This window comes from Periplaneta americana, chromosome 16, assembly GCF_040183065.1.
Source record: "Periplaneta americana isolate PAMFEO1 chromosome 16, P.americana_PAMFEO1_priV1, whole genome shotgun sequence".
Classification (NCBI taxonomy): Eukaryota; Metazoa; Arthropoda; class Insecta; order Blattodea; family Blattidae; genus Periplaneta; species Periplaneta americana.
The window spans coordinates 52,298,437-52,321,778 of record NC_091132.1 but is presented as its reverse complement, the minus strand read 5'-3'; the positions used below and the strand labels follow the sequence as shown (position 1 = coordinate 52,321,778).

The window sequence follows — 23,342 nt, the reverse complement described above, 5'->3', positions numbered from 1 at the left end:
GTCAGTGGGCCAAATCTGTGCAAGCATAACTACATTCTTTGCGTTGGATACTTTCTAATTTCGTCGAATGAATTGTAACAGAATTTCAGATTGTAGATGCATATTCAGGTTTCGAAGTCACTAATTTAAGTAAGAAAATTAAAAATGAATCAGTCGCAAAGAAAGAATTAGGTCCAATTCATTAACCTTACTAGACCCAAACATTTTGCATGACAGTAGGCCTACATGAAATTCTCCCGTAGACGCTCTCATCTCACCCCTGTTTCCCGAGAGAGTTATGAGCAAGTAGATAAATCAATGGTGGTACGGTGTGTGAACTACCATCGATCTCTTTCAATAAACTAATTAAAATATGGAAATTTTATGAATTTTAAATTCGCGTGTGTCAAGTCACCCGTCGAACAAATCACAAATAGGCCTACTTCAAGATGAGTGAGTCAGAAAAAGATGCAGAAATAAAATTGTGTTGATGTACTTTCTTGTAGCAACATAGGTTTATAAATATTAACATAAGAATAAAAGCAACCGAGATAAAATTCTTACCAAAATAAAAGGCTGCAAAGACTGGTTAAAATATTGAATGAACGTACAAAAAATTGGTTTAAGAATAGATAAATTCAAGTGAACGAGAATGGTGTAGACATAGCATGAAGTGGACAGAACATATTTTGTTCAGAATGAAAAATAGTATGTCATAGAAAATATCTTACTGCTACAACTTACATAGTAAGCCAGAACTGGTTGACCCAGGAAAATAGCATTCCCCGAACGCCGGCTGGTGACGCACGGAGGGGGTTGGCGTAGGGACGAGGGAGATTGTCTGCTCGAAACCTGGGTACGCAGCGAACCTTAGTGTAGTCAGCCGATGTGGGTTTGGGAATGCACCTAGCTTGAAGGTTAGCGCAACAGGTCGTAACAGGTCGCAGTGCTGGGCCATAGTGCCCCCCTCTCGAAAATGCCATTCAATGTATACCTATGTATGTATGTATGTATGTATGTATGTATGTATGTATGTATGTATGTATGTATGTATGTATGTATGTATGTATGTATGTATGCATGCATGTATGTATGTTACTGTCGCTGCGGTCCGAAGGTTCGTGGAATCGCATCTCGCCTCGGGCATGAATTGATGTCCTTCGTTAATGTTCTGTCCTGTGGGTGTGACTGTTGAGGCCCTACTTTCTGCTCACCCAGACGAGCGGAGGTCCACAATATGTGTCTGTGTGTAGTGTGTGTGGTCCAGAGAATCGTCCCCTCCGCTACAGGCAATTGGTGTGTTAAGGGGTTAGGTACAGCTTAAAGTAGCAAAATTTTGGAAATATTCAACATTTTTTTTTTCCCTCCATTACTGTATCTTATACAATAACGAAAATTTGTATGTGTAAAACACTGTCCTTTTGCTGTATTATAATAGTACATTATGCAACGAGTATGTTTGTTTATGAAACGAGCGCAAGCGAGTTTCATAATTTTCATACGAGCGTCTTAATTACTACCATTATAGGCAAGTTTCGTACGACTTTTTATGCTCGACCGTATTTCTAACTTGAAATTATTCATAAATATTCATGTTATGGTTATCTAAGTGAAGAGCGGAACTGACCTTCTAAATTGTGAGATGTGCGCAGACGCGAAAGTATTGATTTTTTCCGAGGGACGAATGTCATTGACCTTGATATAATCTAGAGAATAATATGAACATTAATTTTGATATAACCTGGAAATTGATTTAGAATTGAAAAACGAGATGACAAATTGAATTTATTTGAATATTATTTACAATTAACGCTAATTATTATAGTAACAGAAAATACCCTTCTGCGATAGTATTGGATTTCCAGCCTCCGTGACGTTTCGCTAATTGTCTTTCGATTGCATATCCGAGAATAATCGATACTTGCGGTTTTATAATGGTACAATGGTGATTTCTCATTGGCTGAACAACTGAACTATAATGAATAGGTGTGCTTTAATGAGGTGCATTAAAGGGCTACTACCAGGTGTATAATTACTACATTTCGGCATGGTCGAGCATAAAAGTATCTTTAGGATTTTTAAAAAAAATATATTAATTGTTTTCAAAATTCAAAATTTCCTGTGCAGTGATGAAGCATTTCCCTCATAACTCAAAAACTATCCAACATTCTGTGATGAACTTTTTGTATGTTTTTATGCATGTCATATCTACAATATGATGCAAAATCACTTCTCTACCTTTGATAGATTGTCTGATAAAATATAAATTCATTCAAAAAAATGGTCAAATATCAGTATTTCCTTCTAACACAAAATTAAAAAAAAATATATTTATTAATGAATTTAGTTGAAAGAGCACGATAATGTAAACATGAGTTTCAGCAATAAAATAAAAGAGAGAGAACATGAAAAAGTTAACAAGTTTATGAGTTATGAGGGAAAAGCTTCATCACTACACAGTGAACTGCCACCGTTTTGAATTTTGAAAAAAAAAAAAAAATATATATATATATATATATATATATAATTTTTCTTAAATCGTAAAAATATTTTTTTCACATAGCAGGACAATGTTTTACATATACAGTAAAACCTCTATTATCCAAAGTAATGAAGGAGGTGGGCTTAACGGTTAATCCAAAAATCGGATAATGCGTACCATGAAATATTTTCGTAAATTTAGTGAATAATACACTTTGGTAAATTCCTCTATAGTCTTGTATTTAATACGCTAGATAGTGGGTTACAAGTTCACTAATTTAAGTCTCATTGTCAACGACGGGTTTTGAAGGGCAAGAAAACTCCTTGTAATGGCTGCCTGTGAAAAGTGAAGGTATCGTGTTGTAGATTTACGTATTTCACACATTCCAAACTCGTATTCTGTTGCGAGATGAACCACAGTTTCTCTTTCCCAAAACCACTGAATTATTTACACTTTTTCCCCCCGATACTTAGCACAACAAGATTTCTTTTGACACCCGTAGAAGACATTTTATACAGTAGTTATACAGTACCACAATTCGAACAGTAGACCATACTGTTTAAGGGAAAAGGCTTGTAATAACACTATCTAGAAAAAATAACGTGCGAATACAAGGTACAGTTCTTTATATATTTCTGCAGAAAAAATAGCGAGAGAAAGACAGACGGATAATCCACAAATCGGTTAACAGGGTGACGGATAATCGGGGTTCTACTGCACCAATTTTCATTATTGTACAAGATAAAGTAATGGAGGAAAAAAATGTTGAATATTTCCAAAAATTTTACTGCTGTAAGCTGTACTTAACCCCTTAATTCCTACGATAGGGGAAAGGTTAAACGAAAATAGAAAATAAAAGTTAATGTTCAACATATAAGCGTTTTAGAATCAAATAAGAAACCTTTCAAATACGAAGCTTTCATGCTATTTCGAGGCCTGTTCGTTGTTACGAGGCACCCAGATGGAAAGACTCATTGTATGTCTTACACCCTTTTATGCCACATCGCAGGCTAAAAATATAACAGCGCTACGCTACTGAACAGCCTCGCTACGCCATATTAAGAGCAATTGTGATGGCGGGTCGTGTATAATTCAAGAGGTCGGGCGGGATCTTGATAGATTTTTATGCGTTCTTTTCACGAAGGGTACGCATGTGGGTGGCCGAGCCTCTTCTATTATGGACCCACGAGTCGTTTCAAGTGCGTTTTCATCCCTTTCATAGGCCATTAAGGCCCTCCTCCTTGATCGTATGAACAGCGTAAAATAGATAACATCACTTTTATGACATCACACATAATAAGCCTACATAGAACAAATTGGTTACATACTCGTAACCCTACATAATACTATAAGGTCTGAATAGATTGACAGTTAAAAATTAATAAAAAAATTTCACTCGTAAACTGTAGTAACGCGTCTGAGGAAAACCGACAACACTGCATCCATGGAACCTCAAATAAAATTACACTACACCTCTGCAAGTCAGTGAAGTGAAGGAGTACATACTGCTATTTATGTTCTACAGCGTTATTACATATTTAATTTTTTCAAACAATTTAGAAATCTCATGTGAAAAATATTATTTGACACAATTTGCTAGCAATGATGTGATCTGTGCATTAATGGAATATGAAGGTTGCCTTTCATCCTGATTACATTGTCTTCTGTCTAAAAATCAAATTCTATTTTTGACACTTAATACTTGATTATAATATTTCTGGAGATTTCAGGTGTTCTTCTAAAACATTTATCTCTACAGCAGCAATCTGTTTTCTTTTTCAGGACAGATGATATTTGAGAAACGTCTCATCCGTGGGTAAGTATACAAACGATTATAATATATAGTTTACTTTCTATTTGTAGTTGTTATTTTACTGCATGAAAGTGGCATTTAAATCACTTAAGAATTTACATTTATATTTTTTCTTCGGCTTGAGTATTTTATGTTACATTTTCAGTCATTGTAATATCTACATAATATGCAAATTAAGTTACCGATACTGCGTTTAAACATTCCGCTTTCCCGTCAGTACATAGGTATTTTGTTTTAGCTATCATTCTTTTTATGAAGTATATTAATAACAATATATAATCGTTAATACTGCAGTTATTATTGTCATTCTTGGCATAAAATTTAAATTTAACCCTCTCCCATTTCAACTATCAAGTCTTTTTGACGTGAATGCATCTTAATTCGAGGTACAAGTGAGAAAATCTAACATTTTTAGCGTAGCATGAAGTTCGAAAAGTCTCCGCTGGATTCTGCACATGTTAAAGCATACGTTACCTGCCATCTATTGAGTATTTCATAATATTCTTATGAGTGAATAAGCAAAGCATATCGTAATGGCAAAAATAGCAATAAAATACAACACAATAAAACAGAGACGTATTTATCCAATAATTGACATTCTATGTGCTCCCTGTAATATTTTGTTTTGTTTTTTATTTTAGAAGTTCTGATCGTGATCACGTACACTAGACTTTACACTGCTAGATAACACTGTTGGCTAGTATATTCCCTAGAAGAGTGAATATTTAACGAAACGTAATGTTTCATATTTTGAGATGAGGTGATGATATTGATGATGATGATGATAAGGGTACGGATTTTTAGGTCGTTAAAATGTAATTTTATGTGCCTAAAATAGGCTTAAAATGTAGGAAATAGTCTCTAAAGAACTGAAAATAGGCTCTAACAAAAATTATGTTTTCTTTAAAAACATGTTTCATATCATCAGGAATTCACTTCTAGAATTTAATAATTTTAAATGCTTATACACCATTACCACCACCACCACCACTACTACTAATAAAAGTACAGCAATAACAAATATCTTACTAGTTACACACAAACTAAACAATTAAAGGTAAAGAAAAAGTTTCAAAATAAATTCAGTACACAAACAAGTCAAATATAATCAATTTTTACCACGTCTTGTCCGTTAATGTTCATAATTAGCTTCACAATTTCTTTTTCTAAATTTTAAACTGAAAAGTAATTCCGTCTGTCACTCAACACAAAATTGTATGCTGAAAATGAACGCTCCACATCCACTGAAGTAGCAGGAGCGTATTTCAATTTTGACACTAGTTGCACAGGAATGTTATATTGTAAATCCGTGTTCTTCCCTGCTAGGTCGTTCAGCCTAACATTTCTCTGCAGAGCTTGCTTCAGTTTATCCCGTACTTTATTTCCAACAGAACCAGGAACACGTTTCGAATTTAAAATACAAATTTTCGAAATAAGAATGGATGTTTTGACCTATTAGAGATAAAACATACTTAACAGATCAAAATAGGTTTTGTCGTCAAAATAGGCATTTTTAGGTGCTACTAAAATACCAATTTTAGTCATAATTTTATATGAAACGTGTACTTGCAAGTTTTTATGAACTTATCTTTTAAGGATTAAAATAGGTTTTTACCTAAAATGCGAAGTCAAATGATAATGATACGAAATGTAATGTAGAGACTAAACTATGTTCGAATGTAGCGTCAGTGATATCGTAAATGTAGTTGAGAGAAAATTGGAAATTTCTGTATTAGATCGTATTTTAATGGTATTGTCAATATGTGGAAATTCACAAACACATTTAATAAATCCCTATCCTATTGTTAAGGGAGCATCTTGCTCAAACACATGACGCCTCTCGCTTCGAAATACTCATCTGCATAAGAGACGCTAGGTGTGCCTTCAAAGAAAACGAATAGGTATTTTGTTAGCTAACTAGATTTGGCTCCCTTTACGGTAGGATCCCTTCCCTTCAGCTCAACACTTTGAAATTAACAGGACCTGAGAGGGAGGAACTCTCTAATTGAATAATGCCTTATCTATACACTACATCAAGTTACGAGACCAAATTTGCAGTAATAATTATGATAGATGGTGGGAGCACCGGCTTGCGTCAGATTGATCGAAGAACTAAAATTAATCAAAGTTTGAAGATAATTTTGCAGGCAATTAATTAAAATTATGAGAGATAACTGCAAGAACATAACATGTACTATTGTAAGTAGGAAGTTCCAGAATTTGCATATATTTTTCCTAGAAGAATTTACTAAAGATTATTTTTTTTTTGGTCCAACAGAATATATCTGTTATGGTAACAATTACTATCAGAGGAGAAAAATTCGCTCCGACGCCGGAGATCAAACCCGGGTCCTTGGCTCTACGTACCAAGCGCTCTCACCATTGAGCTACGCCGAAGTTCAATCCACAGCACCGGATCGAACTCCCCACCTCCAGTGTTTTTCCCTTTGTGGCCTGACTCCAAGTTGGGCATTTATGTTGATGTTGATATTTTTTTTTGTTAAGTTGAGGGTAAATATAAGACGGATGTTAAATAAATATATAAGGTAACTACTTACACAAAAAGAACAAAAATCTTTATCTTTATTTCTGCCATTTTGGCCAAAACCTCAGACCTAGTGTTCCTTAAGTATACCATTCAAGTGTATTCTGTTTCGGAAAAGTATGCCACATGTTCTGAAGAATGCAAGGTTTGCACTTCTTTTTAGTCTGCTTTGCAAGCTGTTGTATAGTTTAAAAATTGCACTCTAATGAACAAACAATAACATAACATCACTGTTGTCAGGGAAACTACGAATTTTGCTACAGCGTAGGGTTGCCATACGTACTATAGGAACAAAATTATTTTGTAACATATAATGTTGGTCTACATTAAAATAAAATTAACGTTTAATTCGTCCCTTTTATAGACAACTTTTCTTCATTCAGTATTTCTTTGACTAATATGAAAGCATGTTGTAAAGGGATAGAAGATGCTTTTAAAATCAATATGATGACTACACTTGCCATGTAAGTCGTCGTTCATCATCTTGAGCTCCAGGTTTCATGTAGGGTGCGGTTATATCAAAGTAATACGAGTTCAGAGATCTGCAAACTTCATTGTATGTTCAACAATGGAAGTGTTTTATCCATGAAATAGTACCACAGTAGGATTAAGAAGTCTAAACGCGCCGATATTTTAGCGGTGACGGGTTTGAGTTGACTGCAGGTGGATTAATTTGATGTAATCATCAGCAGCTGATTGATATTAAATATCTGACGTAGTCAAAGATAAAGTTTCTACTGACTTCCAGTATAATAATGTTTTTCCGACCAAGCGTCATCGTGCATGCTTTATGGGGATGACAGTGTCGATGAAGAATGGAAATTTTAAGAGTAATGCTAAATGTCATTGTGGATATCAATACTATAAGAAGTCATATTCTTGACTGTATGAAGAAATGGATGCTGATTTGTTTGAATGTTGAAAGTCATTGTGGATGTGAACAATAGTTAGCAATATTAGAACCAAAATTTTGTGATAGAATTTTATATATAGCTACTGTATTATAAATATATGTATTTATAAGGCTGTGAACCACTTTTTTGGATGTTATGTGAAATATATTTGTGCGCAATATCTATAAAAACAGTAAAATGATGACTGTACGACAATTTTATGCAGAAATACGACATTTTTCATAAGTCTGTACGACGCACAGTGGTTCCAAATACAAATGTAGCAGGACAAAATTAATAACTCTCCTCGTTTCTAACAGATTTTCATAAAATTTTGTATAGAGGTTACAAATGGCATTTTGCATTTGCGTGTAAACTCTGATTACGATTGGATAAAATAAACCACCCTTTTACAGGGGTTGAATTTTAAAGAATTATAATAATTTTACAAAACTGATTTTCGCAGGGATTGGAACAAATGCATTATATACTTTCTATTTGATTTTAATGTGTGAAAGACGTTAAAAACACACAAAAGTCGTACATATTGAGTCATATATCATTTAACTTTTTTAAATAAAATAGCCTACATATTAATACAATTTTAACAAAACCGCCACATTTGAAATATTTATAGATATTTGAGACAGTTGTAACTCTATTAATTTTCAAACATCATCATCACCATCGTGATCCTGGAGCAGTCTCAGTAGGTCTACATCAGAAGATACACTTTTTCTACTCTTTTAGCGTTAGATACGAAGACTGCTTACCATCGGGCCAGAGGAAATTCCATCAAATCGATCGTCGTATCGGCTCTACAAAATTTGCGCGCTTGAGAAGCTTATTCCCTGAAATTCTTGTAATCTTTATTTCGGACTTCTTGGGGTTCCTCGGACATCATCCCAACAGAAGTACGGCTTCCTTTATCAACTGCGCACCATGGGTAAGTATTTTATGCACACTTTGCGGCATGTAATACCACTTACATTTCTGGATGTATAATTCTATAGTGCCCAAGCAGTATTTTTTCAAACTCTCCAATATTAATACTGTACCCACTGGCGATTGTTTTAAGCAGTGGTCGGCAAAGATTACGTCATATAAAATGCAGCCCACAATACACAGCGAAGGGAAATGTAGGAGAGAAGGATATCCAGATTGCTTAACGTTGAATGAACAAGTGTTGGCTAAGGGGATGGAAATCATGCCTTACCCCTCCGCCCTGCTTGTATATTAAGGGGCTAATTCGCGAGTTACGAAATGACGACCGCTGGTTTTAAAGATGGTTCCAAATCACCGAATCAAGCCTCATCTACGCCAGTAGTTTCTGATGCCAAACCTGGATCTTCAAAGAACCTCTGCGCGCTAATCCCGCCACTAGTCGTACCAAATTCTGGTTTGGAAATGTCGACAAGAAGTCCCATTTCTTTACGTAAGCGATCTTGTTTTCTTTTCTTTCATTCATTTTCGTGGCCCTTTCTGAGTAAAAACTTAACACTTGCTTTACCATTTCTGCTGCATCAGGCCTGTATGTTGATCTCAAATCCATTTCTGTGCGACAAGAGCAATCTCATCAACCGAGTGTGTTTCCAGCAAAGACTTCAGCTTCCTCTTCTGACTTTTCTCAGCCCATTCATGAAACGGCTTTTATGGACGATTTTTGTTTTTTCGTTGCTAGACACAGTCTATTTAAAAAAAAAAGTCATTTTAACACTTAACCAATCCTTGTATTTCCTTAAGAAAATTTTTTAATACGTAGAGGCAATTAGTCCATTGCTCTTTAAGTTTAATTCAGAATTCAGCACTTATTTCTGCACTAATTTACGATTATGTCCCTCAGAATCTCCTAAACCATTTTAATTAATACATACGCACACACACACAGGCTAATCTTCTTAAAATATTATTTCCTTTTCACGAAATGTCAACTAGTTCTCTTCTTGGAATTCCGTCCACCATCACTAAAATATAAATAAAAGGAGAAGGTGGTTGAAGTTGGTTATAAAACCTTTATAATTACATACTTAAATGACTAACGTAAATGCTGAACCTGCTCTGACAATGGCCTTTTATGGCCTTTGCTTTTGCGGGCCTGCTACAGCAAATACAATTTTAAAAATTTTCATGGAACACTTCTCTGTGTATTAATGAGTATTATAACTAAATAACACAATGTTAAAGTTCGAAAATGGACTAAAAGTGTAGGGAAAAACCTGTAGTTTTATTCATCGAAACTCGAAGAGGATTGACAATATATTATATCTTCACACATCGATGTTCCGAAGGTAACTTGCCGGGCGATGCTAACGAGAATAGAATGTCTGTGCTGAACACTTGACTTCTACCTGCTCCTGCGCAGACCACAATAATTTTTATGGGAAACTGAATACGAATCGTAGGTACACGGCTATTTAGGATTATAGAACTGCAGTATTTATATTGTTTTGAAGCTCAAATTTTATACCTTTTGACCAGTCAGATTTTAGTTTGGAACCACTGTGCGACGGTTGCGTTTCCTTTATCTGGCAACCTTGCTACAGCGTAACTGCAAAAGTTGTGAGACTTTAAATACTTTCAATTTGTTAATCGCAGTGTAGAGTAGAAGACAAAAGATCTACATGTGTGGAATGTGGCATTTTAAAACTTGATTCTGTTGCGGCATTCCGTTGGGTGGGCGTAGAGTATCACAATTGTGTTCATGGAGTCATTTCTCGAAATGTCACAGTGTTAATCTTCCGGAAATTCTTTTGAGGATTGTCGATAATAAGTGTTTCCTCTGACCCCGTCACGAGGACTGCGCAGTTGTTTAGCTGCACCCTTTCTGCCTCCGAACTTCCGGAGTGTTTTGTAAAAATAAATGCAGACATGCGAGTGAAACTTGATGCATTCAATGTGGTAGACAGAGGGTAAAGAAACACAGAAACATACTGCGCACATTCCAAGAACAATTATATACTTCAAAGCCCAGGAAAATAGAGATGTCGAATGCGATCTAACAAGATGAAAGAATGAATTCTCTTGAAACTGGAAGTAGGGCAACGGGCTAAAACTCGTGGAGTACCTATGTAAGGTGATTTGTAAGATTATACACAATATCTCTTTATCTTTTTATGTACAGAGTCCCCTATAAATACCCCAGATATACCCTAAACACTATCTATATAATTCCGGTCATAATTCAGACATGCATCCACTTTACACTAACTGTGTGCAAAGTGTCCAAATTGTCAGTATGTCCCCCATCATTCTCCTCACACAAAATAAATCGTCGCCAGGTTCGGTGTGACATTCGCCTCAGCATTGTTGGTGTAGTGTTCTTGATAAAACCCCACAGCACATTGTCACAGGTTTTCACAACGCTGGATTGGGCTTGGGTGACCCATCTTCTCGACTGGCCACCTCTTAGCCCTGACCTCACAACCTGTGACAATGCGCTGTGGGGCTTCATCAAGAGCATTGTTGCACAGGAACGGTACGACGCCATTGATGAATTGAAGGACGTCGTGCGACGCGCTTTCCAACGGATTAGCCTACACCTGCAATGTGAGGTGAATGTCACACCGAACCTGGCAGCCATTATTTTGTGTAAGGAGAATGATGGGGGACATACTGACCTTTTGGACACTTAGGACACACAGTTAGTTTAAAGTGGATGTATGTCAGCATTATGACCGGAATTACATAAATAGTGTGTATATTTGAGGGATTTATAGGGGGTAACGGAACTTTGTGCCAACTCTGTACAGTAATTCTTTTTTCCATTGTGATTTGATCAACTTTCTCAGTTAAATGAATTAAAAATAAATTACGGATGACGTTAAATGTACATATTGAGTATTCTGCTTTGGATAGAGCGAAATGAAAAATCATTTGTCGACCATACACTCACACAAAATATAATGTCTGGTTTTCGGTGAAACAAAATAGACTATGTCTGAGTAATATTTTGTCTGTTAGAATATTAATAACTGTTGATAGATTTGCAAATACTAACTCTACCAGCGCTTCCTTCGGACTGCGTAAGTATTGAAATTTATAGCCACCGGCGTAGCTCAGTCGGCTAAGGCGCTTGCCTGCCAATCTGGAATTACGCTCGAGCGCGAGTTCGATTTCCGCTTGGGTTGATAACCTGGTTGGGTTTTTTTCCCAGGTTTTCCCCAACCATAAGACAAATGTCAGGTAATGTATGGCGAATCCTCGGCCTCATCTTACCAAATACCATCTCGCTATCACCAATTTCATTGACGCTAAATAACCTCGTAGTTGATACAGCGTCGTTAAATAATCAAGTAAAAAAAAGTATCAAAATGACGTAACTTTGTCAGTTTAAAATCTATACTTTCCCCGGTCAGCGTTTGCAGGAGTCATCGGAATATCGTAACTGTTGTGGGAGGTCAGCTTGCGTGTTAAACCAATTGCACGACATCGCTCATATTTGCTTGCCTCTTTTCAGGGAAACATTTCCTGTCAACGTTCAAAACTGTTTCACGGATTTATGCCAATTCTCAAAGACGAGAATCTGAGTGAATTCTCAACCCTTGTATTGATTGTACTTGTTCAGTGAGGTATGCAGGCAAAATTGTTTCGGCTTTGTAACCTTAATACGGTATGTTGAAATGGAAAGCGCAGTCTTTGAGGTTTATATTGAAATCATACTGTACTTCACGTCCTGTGTTTTAACAGTACTAGACTCCATTACAGCGGAAATAATTTCTTTTATAGTAATGAACCCAAGCGAGAATCGAACCCACGCCCGAGCGCAACTCGGAATCGATAGGCAAGCGGGATATTCACCTTAAAAATTGCTTAGAGTTGATCTCATGAGAAAGTAGTTTCTCACAGAACTTATAAAATGAGTAATGGCTGATTATGGAATAGGTAGAATTGGTAAAATAATGGCAGAAAAACTGAAACAGTTTCAGTATCTAATGATTTTCCCACAAATTTCACCTAGACTTTCTGAAATTTGAACTCAGTTCTCCAAAGTGAGACGCCGACACTATAGCTGTTCGGTCAAAATTGGTCCTATTCGAAAGTTCCACACCAAATTTTCTTGAAGAGCATATTAAAAAATCTCCCGTTAGGGCCCGCCACTGGGTGAAAGTCCATCCCTTCCGGAATAATAAATCAACACGTTACAGAGTCTTCCGTCCGTTCGATACTGTGAAGGTTATTACGCTGTATTTCAATTCCATTTCCTTTCTAAACTACATACGAAGCAGAAATTATAACGAGCCTGAAATACATCAGAAACTACAGTAAAAGTGTAGTAAAATAAAAGAATGTGTGACAAAAATTATTAGTTTTCTTATGAAAAGATCTGGAATTGATGTAAGCCTATGTGTGAAAGGTTTGAAGCAAGAAGACACTGTAGCATCATCATTACACTAAAACCTGTCTATAACGGAATCTTACATAACGGGAGAATAATTTATTTCCGTTATAAACAGGTTTCCGCTCAGTACATATAGCGTATAATTACTGAATCATTGAAATTAAACATGTTTGTACAGGAACGTACGTATCTCGAGTAGTAGCTATTAATCATTCTGTATGGGAATAAAAGAAATCTAAGAGCAAAAAGATTTATTCACCGTGTGCAAAGAGGAAAAAAGCCATTGTATTGTAACGACATAGCGCATTCGATTCAGGTAGGCATTTTAAACATTTTATCAGCTTTTTTTTTTACCTAATACCAAAATCTATGACATTCATAAAATGTCGTAATAAGATACTTTACTACATTCTCTTAGTGCGATAAGATGAAGCACACGTTGAAATAGATGAAAAGTAATTTATTTGTTGTACATATTCAATTTGCTGCAATATCGATGTCAGACGCTACACTTTCATCTATAACACTAATTTTTACAATGCAAAAATTATGACAGAAAATGAAATATATGTGTATTCTACTTATGTGTCTATAGTGACCCAGTTACCATAACTAATTTAAATTCCATTGCTTCAATAATCTCGTTATAAACAAAAATCCTGTTGCCTCTCTCTCCAGAGAGATATTGCAATTTCATACAATGTCACGGTTTAGAATAATAAGCTTGATGGGTAAAATTTCTGATTCCTTCAATTTTTAAGGAAGAGACTTCATATTTTGTACACTTTACCCATTTGCTAAGTATTTTGCAAATAAGTTTACGATCATATGAATGGTTTTTGAGTTACTCAAATAAAAAAATCATATTTTCAAAATCTAATCGCCTTCTACAAAATTTAAGTGTCATACGTGACTCGTCTTTTTTTTTTTTTTTTTTTACATCTCAGTTATGGTTATAAATTAACTATGGTCCGTCCCAGGAATCTGTGGAGTAACTCCACGCATATCGGGACGGAGTCTATCTGTGCCGGAGTGTATTGCGGGCAACATCAGCTCGAGGCCACTAAGGCGTAGGATGCTCGTGGTATAAGGTAGAGTAGAGTTCAGATAGAAATGATCCAATCTCTGCAAGCGATTGATAGCTTCATTCAACCAACACCTCCCCCCAGAGCGATCATTGGCCCTAGTCCTCCCACATACCACTTGCGCAGAAGTCTTGTTTCGTCTTTCTACCCTACAGATACCTGGGACGGACCATAAGTATCCAGAATGTTTAATTTACATCTATAAATGAAGAGAATTTCTTTTAAAAATACGTAACTTCAAGATTTAAATGTTTTAGTGCCCACTAAATAGTTTTACTTTCTTAATTTTGAAAGTATTTAGTTTATCAAAAACTGTTATTGTATTTCGTAAATCACAGTTTACAGAACATGCAGTAAAAATGTCATGCTCCTGGCATCAAATTATTTAAAAAATCTTTACAATTTGTACATGACGGAATGCGCTGAAAATAAAGTGTGAGAAAACAGCTTGTAAAGTTTGCATGCAATTCAAATTATCCAAGGATTCAGTCATTTAAATATGGCGTATTTTTCATACTTCCATGCGCCGGAGAGAACTGAAATGTCTTCAACATATAAATAATATAGGGTATTAATTATTCATTTTTCATTAAAAAAAGAAAATTCGATTTCTTTTACTAAAAATTACCAAAATTTTACCCGTCTCCCCCACTTAAATTGTGAACGTGAAATAATAGTGAAAGAGTGACATTTCATTGCCACTAAAATTTGAAAGCGGATAAAACGTTGTACAAAATACATATCGTAATATCACATTACTATTCTCGTTGAGTTGTAAAACGAGGCCTAAATTGTTACATCTTATGCTGTAATATGATAACGTTTTATATAAAAATAATTAAATAATCTTTATTGAACTTTTAGCTCCATCATGTTTACTTTGTTCCGTGTCTACCTTGTGCACAAAAGGAAAGTGACTCGGATGCTAATCAATACTGATATTTAGGCTATTATTAGAGGCATTTTCCGTGACCATCAATAAACTACTTCCATAACAGTCTCACAAGGCTGGATTTCCCCACCTTGCACAAGTTCTGCCCACTCAAATTAAAATTTCTGGATAACTTTCGGTGCTGGACCCCGGAATCATTTCACCGGCATTATCACCTTCATCTCATTCGACGCTAAATAACCGAAGATGTTGATAAAGCGTCGTAAAATAACCTACTAAAATATATATCTGTGAATGAGACTAATTGCTGATTGATCAGTTTGATTTCGCATAACAGGGGTGCATTAACGCGAAAACTAATTTGTAAGCTCTCGCCTAATCTGAAGAACCTACCACCTATTTTATGCTAGGTTGAACTTTTCCAAACGAACTTCAGTTCTAAGAAAATTAGGTAAGATCTCCATCCCTTCCCTTCTAACACCAATATGGGACGAACTTTCCGTAAGAGTGTTTGTCTGTAAGAGAGTTTTTTTTGTTTTTGTTTTGTTTTTGTTTTGTTTTGTTTTTCTTTTTTTTTTTTGCATTTTGAATGACATTTTTATAGTTTTTTTGGGTATTTTTTCATTTTTAGTACCGTTATTTTTATTATTGTAAATATACTCAAAATACTATATAGATTCTTTTCACGCTCGAACATAGTTTTAAATGATTCATTTAGGCGTTTTACGTTCTATAGAATTTAAAAAGGGGGACGCTGTGTACATGAAACTTAAGAGATATCTGAATAAAATAAGTCTAGAATGTAGGAAACAAAATAGGCACGGAACTATAAATCCGGTCCCTAATCATAGATTATAAATTAACAACGGTAAAGGTAAAAGGTAAAGGTATCCCCGTAACATGCCATGAAGGCACTTGGGGGGGCATGGAGGTAGAGCCCCATGCTTTCCAAGACCTCGGCACTAGAATGAGGTGGTGTGGTCGGCACCACGCTCTGACCGCCTTTTACCCTCGGGAAAGACCCGGTACTCAATTTTATAGGAGGCTGAGTGAACCTCGGGGCCGTTCTGAAAGTTTGGCAACGAGAAAAAATCCTATCACCATCTGGGATCGAACTCCGGACCTTCTAGTCCGTAGCCAGCTGCTCTACCAACTGAGCTACCCGACCGCCATACATTATTTATTTATTTATTTATTTATTTATTTTATTGCTAGTAAATTTCAAATGAATACAACTTAATATAATATAATATAAACTAGCCCACTCCTGAATGAGTAAGACTCGTGCTTAGGAGGGGATTCCAATACAAACAAAAATAAAATTGAGAGTGAGTAAATTACAGATTAAAAAGTGTTATATATCTTCAAACCCAAACTATAAATTAAATACATTTTTTTATTCTCTTATTAATTTGAATAGGATTAGTGGTTAAAATAACATTAGAATAAGTTAATATTTGTTTAATAATCTAAGACTTTGACTTATGCTATGATAAAAAGCTGCATTGGTTTTACATTTAGGTTCACATAAAAGCAGAGAATTAACATTTTTAGTTCTATATTTATGTGCGTATATACCTTTATACAGCTATGCCCTAATCGAGATTCGAACTCATTATTCTCATGTAGCGTAAGTTTGAACCATCGTGTTTGTCATGGAAACTATTAAAATATCATTCTATATAAATAAGGAACGGAATGAAATTACGTTCGCAGGTGAATGTTTATTCACAAATTTGAATATTATCTAGGAGGCATGGAGAAGTTTGAAGGTCGAGAACTGTCTCTTCTAAGCACTGAAGGCGTTACTACAGCACGTAATCAGTGATTAGTCATTGGTTACGTATTAATAATTTCACATCAACTAGTTCTGTCTTGGTGTAGGTCAGGAACGAAGAAGTGTTTTCCATTGACAGCGCAGACTGACTGGCGCTGTTGTAGGTTCAAACTCACGCACACGATTTCGATTTTCTGCCAAGTATGAGTTTGCGCGCAGTCTCAGTAACGCCGGAACCATATGCACACTAAGACGAAACATTTCTACGTAGTAGGCAGGTAGAACACGAAGAAAACACGTTGCAACACGCGCGTGTGTGTCTTACCTTGTGGGAGTCTGTGTGGAAGACATGGTCGCGTACTGGAGTCGTGCTTTGGAATGTTCCTGATGGAATGTTATTGATCTACAGCTGGCTGGGGTCGCCTTCTCCCTCGCAGCTCACAGCATCGGCACCAGAATCCCTTCTGAACAGGAATCTTCACAACAGCCCGCTACGGAGTTGACGCCTTCGGCACCGGCGTCGCCATGTGAACTAACCACCCTCTGTGTTACAGGGGCTACGTTGTCATGACGTCTTCGTGTGGGGGAAGGACGGCGTCGACGCAGTTTAAAGCGACGTCGATTCGACTATATTGCAACAAAGATCAGCCAACTCTTGCACAGCTTCACCCACACCGACACAGAGGTCGTCTGACCTGGACCCAGAGCGTGACACTAATATGCGGAAAGGCAATTATATTTTGTCGTCAGTGGTAGATACAAAATAAACTTCGTTCCGTTAGTCCTTCATTTCAATGCATAACGGTGCTTTCAACTATTTGTAAACAAGCAGAATTTTTTGCTATATTACGTGGTTTATCGTTACTTGTTAGTATATTTTTTTATTGGGTTATTTTACGACGCTGTATCAACATCTAGGTTATTTAGCGTCTGAATGAAATGAAAGTGATAATGCCGGTGAAATGAGTCCGGGGTCCAGCACCGAAAATTACCCAGCATTTGCTCGTATTGGGTTGAGGGAAAACCCCGGAAAAAACTTCAACCAGGTAATTTGCTCCAACCGGGATTCGAACCCGGGCCACTTGGTTTCGCGGCCAGACGCGATGACCGTTACTCCACAGGTGTGGACTTGTTAGTATATGTTATCACTCATTAATTGGAAATAACATTTACCTACTTACTGAGAGGTCAAAAAATGTATACACAATTCAACCTACGAAATATCTGCGTAAAAACTTTATTATTAAATTGATACGTACTTACTTACGTATGGCCAAGACCGGGTATTTATGGAGATCGCAAAAATCACGACATGATAGATATACAATAGATTTTTAATAATCTTTACGAATTTAGTGATTCTGATTAATAACATGCGGATAAAACAATCGCGATGGAATAGAGTTCTAATAGCGAAATATGAACACATTAGCGAATTATTACTACTGCGTCGTTTTATAGCGAATTTCATATTCTGAGTTTTTTTTTTCAGATTTTTTTCACTTGAATTTGTAATATATCCAAGTAGGCTACATTACACGGTATTCCAGGTGTTCTGATTACATTAGTGAACTCAAAAGACGGAGAATTCAAGATTTCACTAATAATTTAAATTATTAATTTGAGGGCTGCAAGTTTTTTTCGTTTTTAATGAATGTGTGTTAAATACAGTCTCAATTCAACAAATATTGTCTATTGGCCATACCGCACCTTTACCAGAATCCAATGAATCTTTAATGTTAATTAGTTTGAAAGTAATATTCATACTTAATTAATACCCCATTTCGAAAATAATTGCATTTTCCAAAATTTCCATTAATCTCCGCCAAGAGTACAAATCAATCTCCAACAATCTCCGCCGACACCAATATTAAAAAACACAAATGATAAAATTAATCTCATAAATACCTGCTACGGCTTATGGCTTTTAGAGAAACCGAAGTTCATTGCCGCTCTGACGTAAACCCGCCATCGGTCCCTATCCTGAGCAAGATTAATCCAGCCCCTATCAAAATATTCCAAATCCCTTAAATCCATTTTAATATTATCCTCCATCTATGTCTCGGCCTCCCCAAAGGTCTTTTTCCCTTAGGTCTTCCAACTAACACACTATATACACTTTTGGATTCTCATACGTGCTACATGTTCTGCCATTTCAAACGTCGGGATTTAATGTTCCTAATTATGTTAGGTGAAGAATACAATGCCTGCAGTTCTGTGTTATGTAACATTAAAGGATAGCCGTGAGACGTGTTTTACAATTACCATCGTAACAATCGTACACCTTTTGATTTTGTTTGAAGCTAAATCTGAACTAGTTTCGAGGTTTAATGTTGAAAGTAGAAGAGATGGTTTTACTTTTTTTGGCTATATATGGTAATATTTTATTTATAACTATATAACTATAACCAAAACACCAAAGTACAAATGGGAACTAACTGATGTATATTATTGCCTACTGTTTTGGAAACAAGTTACTAATGCCAAATAGTTAAAAAAATAAAAACTGTTCACACTAAATTAACTGTCTTCGAGGTAATTTTTTTGTGGTAGGATCAACATATTACTGAAAGCAAATACTAGTCTTTTAAATCAATTCATAGTAAATTTATTAACTATTTCTGATGAGAAAAATTGGTGTTAGTTACTGTATTTAGTTTTTGAAGCAACAATTCATTTCTGTAATTAACTCTTTCCATTGGATGAACTCTCTTGTTCCAATCAAATCCGTGGCTCGAACAGCCCATGAAGGGCCAAGGCCGACCAGCCGACTGCGAGCATCACATATGTATCTGTCAGTAAAGGTGAACGATCATCCAACCAGAACGGAGGTATCGTGTGTTCAGCACAATGATCCTCCACCCAGCTGATTCATGAAACAGTGTTTCGCTCAAATTCATCGCGAGGCTGGTGGACACTGGTCACAAACAGTGGTCGAAATGTCGTGAGGAAATTTCTTCCCTCATTAGGGTTCGAACTAGCGCGCATTTCGTAACGCGAGTTCAGGCATAATACGTAAGACCACGACGCTACGGCGCGGTACAACTCCATTGTTCAATTATCTAATTTAGTTTGTGTGGTATGAAGAAGAACATTTTGCAGCAGTTCATGGTATCTACAGTAACTTGTTAATAAAAAGAAGAAATAGTACAAATTTTTGGTGAGACTAAGTATTCAAGAGAAAAATCAATATAGGAGTGTTACGTCTCATTATTTCCTTTAGGAAAGATGACCTATTGATCCACTGACATGTTCAAAACTTCGTTTATGTATGTAGTAAAAATGAGCCGTTCAGAGCAGAAGTGGTGTAAGTCAAGAATGGGTAATGAGGGTTAAAGTAAACATTCTGTGAAATGCAGCGCCAAGTAGCAATTAATATTCAATTTATTTATTTATTTATTTTTATTTATTTAATTATTTATTTATTATTTTGCTAATAATTGTAACATAAAATATAATATATACAGAAAAACTTTAGCTCTCCCCTGAAAGAGTAGAACTCGTGCTCAGGGGCGGATTCCTGAATTGAAATTAATACTTATACAATACAATTTGTCTTATGTCTACTGTGCAATTATAGCATATAAATTTAAATTTACAATTTTTCAATTTTTATAAAATCCATACATAACTTTTTAAATTTAATACTAGAAATATTAGAATTGACAAGATTAGGATATTTAAATTTAAATTTGTTATGTATTCTTGGGCCTAAATTACTACTATGATTAAATACTGTAATAGTGTTGCATTTTGGTTCAAACAATCTTAAAGAATTCATACCTTTTGTTTCATAACTATGAGAATACAATTCAAAATTATTTCGATTTTTATGTATGAATTTTATTAATACAATATAATAAATTTGTCTTACGTTAAGTACATTAAAGTCTAGAAACAAATTTTGAGATGGAAAATCAATAGGTTTATGAAGACATATTTTAATTATTTTCTTCTGTAATAAATAAAGTGGATTAAAATTGGATTTAAATGAGCTACCCCATCCTATAATTCCATACATAATTACCGATTGAAATAAAGTTAAATATATTGTACGTAATAAACGTATTGACAAGTAATTCCTCAATAAAACAAAATAATATACTATTTTACGTAATTTATTACAAAGGTAATTAATGTGTTGGTTCCATTTTAAATTTAAACTATTAGTAGTCAGTGGATAGCAAGAAGGACATATTAATTGCTACTTTGCGCTGTAATAAACTTACTGACAAGTAATTCCTCAATAAAACAAAATAATATACTATTTTACGTAGTTTATTACAAAGGTAATTAATGTGTTGGTTCCATTTTAAATTTAAACTATTAGTAGTCAGTGGATAGCAAGAAGGACATATTAATTGCTACTTTGCGCTGCATTTTACAGAATTGTTCCTTTAAACCTCATTTCTCAATTTTGACTTACACCATTTTTGCTCTGAACGTCTCAAATAGTAGTGGCACCAGTACGGAATTTTAAATCCATTCTTTATTTCCCTCTTCCCTTCGCTCATGTCTATACCCGCATCGTCACATAAATTTTCGATATACGACTATATAGCCTACTGTATATTTTAGTCCACTTGAAAGACATTATGTTGCGAAAGCGATAATACAGCCTACAAATTGTGGAACAATAAAGAACTAACCGTCTACACCTAGTAACAAGTTATACGAAGGGAATATCGAGACCTACCATTGTTCTATATTCTCCTATAATCTTATCGCTCTTTAAGAAAACATGCAACTTGTGTTAATATTTTGTTTGTTTTTGTTCAGTGATAACGAACACGGAGAAACATACAGGATTTTTCTTTTTACAGAAACAAGCAACAACAATTAAAATGTCGCTCTTTGCCCTTTGGACACGTACCTTAATTACCTTAATAATTATTACTTTCGGTGTGCAATTTATTTCCCCAGAAAAAAGGATGACTCTCGTAACGCTGTCTCTTTCTCTAGTCAGCACTGAAAACATTTTACTGAAAGTGTTTAATTAACGAACGTTTTATCTCTCAGCCTTAAAAAGAACCTGATCCAAATTTTAGTGATGCCCCTCTTCGATTATTGCGATTCTCTATTCACGAATCTAAATACTGATCTTGCCCATAGACTACAGCGTGTTCACAATATCTGCGTTCGTTTCGTTCGTAACATTAGAAAATTCGATCATGTAACACAGTCACTAGAATTGTTGTCTTGGAGTCCACTTAAAGAAAGAAGATTCTTCAACTCTCTCTTATTACTATTTAAAATTATCCACACCTCCACATCCTCTTACCTAACATCTCGTTTTGTTTACCTTTCACCACCTCGAACCCGGAACCTGTACCTTCTCTCTATTCCTCTGCACAGAACATCCTTATACTCATCATCTTTCAGCATATCTATTCCACGCCTCTGGAACTCTCTCCCTGACCATGTCAGAGACTGTCGGACAATATCAAAATTCAAATTTAAATTGAAAAATCATATTCTAGTTCATGGAATTGTTTGTTGAACACCTGTCAGGTTGCGCAACTTTGGCTTAACACATGACATTGTATCTATGCTGTTGTAAAATTGACAATTATTATTATTATTATTATTATTATTATTATCATTATCATTATCAGTTACCAGTTATCACTATCGTCATTGCTATCTCTGTTTTTCTTTCTTTTTTTTTTCTTGTATTAGCACGATGAGAGCTCTATAGTGTTCTTTTGACCCTGTTGACCCTCTATAGGGTCTTAATTTAATTTTTATTTTCATCAGCGTCTGTATTTCTTTTTTGCATTTATATGTGTTATCTGGTAGGATGGAAGAGAAGGCCTTATGGCCTTAATCCTGTCAGATTAAATAAATAAATATTATACCAGATTATTAGAACTTAAAACGTAAGGAACATAACATTTCATCGTTATATTCTGAGTAATAGATAAATAATAAAAATGTTAAAAAATAAACATACTTGAAATTCAACTAAAAGCGTATAACGCGTGTGTAAGAATTGAAAATTAGTCCTACAAAAATAAGTGAATAAATGTGATAAGACTGAATAATAATAATAATAATAATAATAATAATAATAATAATAATAATAATAATAATAATAATAACTGAAAGCGTTCCTATTCAGAAATTCTACCTAAGGAAATCAGTGGGAGGAATTGCCATCCTTGCTGAGATTTATTAGTAAGAGGAATTTTTTTTGTTGCGAGGAGGAAGTCCTTCCACCCTCCACAGTTCGCATCCTAATTAATTTATTCACAGGAGCTTATAAAGCAATCACCGGGAGTTGCGAACAGGAAGGAAGTCAGGAAGATAGTTTCCATCTGCTAGTCCATACAATCGGAAGGTTATTATCGGGCATGGTTAATTAAATGGATATAAATACAACAAACATAATATTGTTAGGCACGGAATAACTGAGAGAATCAAGAGGAGTCAAACTAGTATTTTGTGAAGTTGCAGTGGATTACTATAGAATGCGAAATGGCATTGTAGAATACAGTACTTTTCCTTGTACAGTCATAGAATACAATGCAACCTTAGA

The 23,342-nt window shown here is 35.3% G+C and overlaps 1 protein-coding gene across 8 annotated transcripts in view; it reads right to left on the bottom strand.

The window, feature by feature from the left end:
- The window catches only part of LOC138716256 (uncharacterized), a 395,104-nt gene that overhangs the window by 207,870 nt on the left and 163,892 nt on the right, over nucleotides 1-23,342 (bottom strand). The window contains exon 2 of one of the 8 annotated variants that reach the window (XM_069849126.1): nucleotides 17,130-17,499. The exons of 4 other annotated variants lie outside the window; for them this stretch is intronic. In XM_069849126.1, the coding sequence (XP_069705227.1) occupies nucleotides 17,130-17,155 (26 nt within the window). In that variant the 5' untranslated portion in view covers nucleotides 17,156-17,499. Of the gene's footprint in view, nucleotides 1-17,129; nucleotides 17,999-23,342 lie in introns of those variants that run through there. 3 more of the 8 variants (XM_069849127.1, XM_069849128.1, XM_069849125.1) reach the window with 3 other exon arrangements.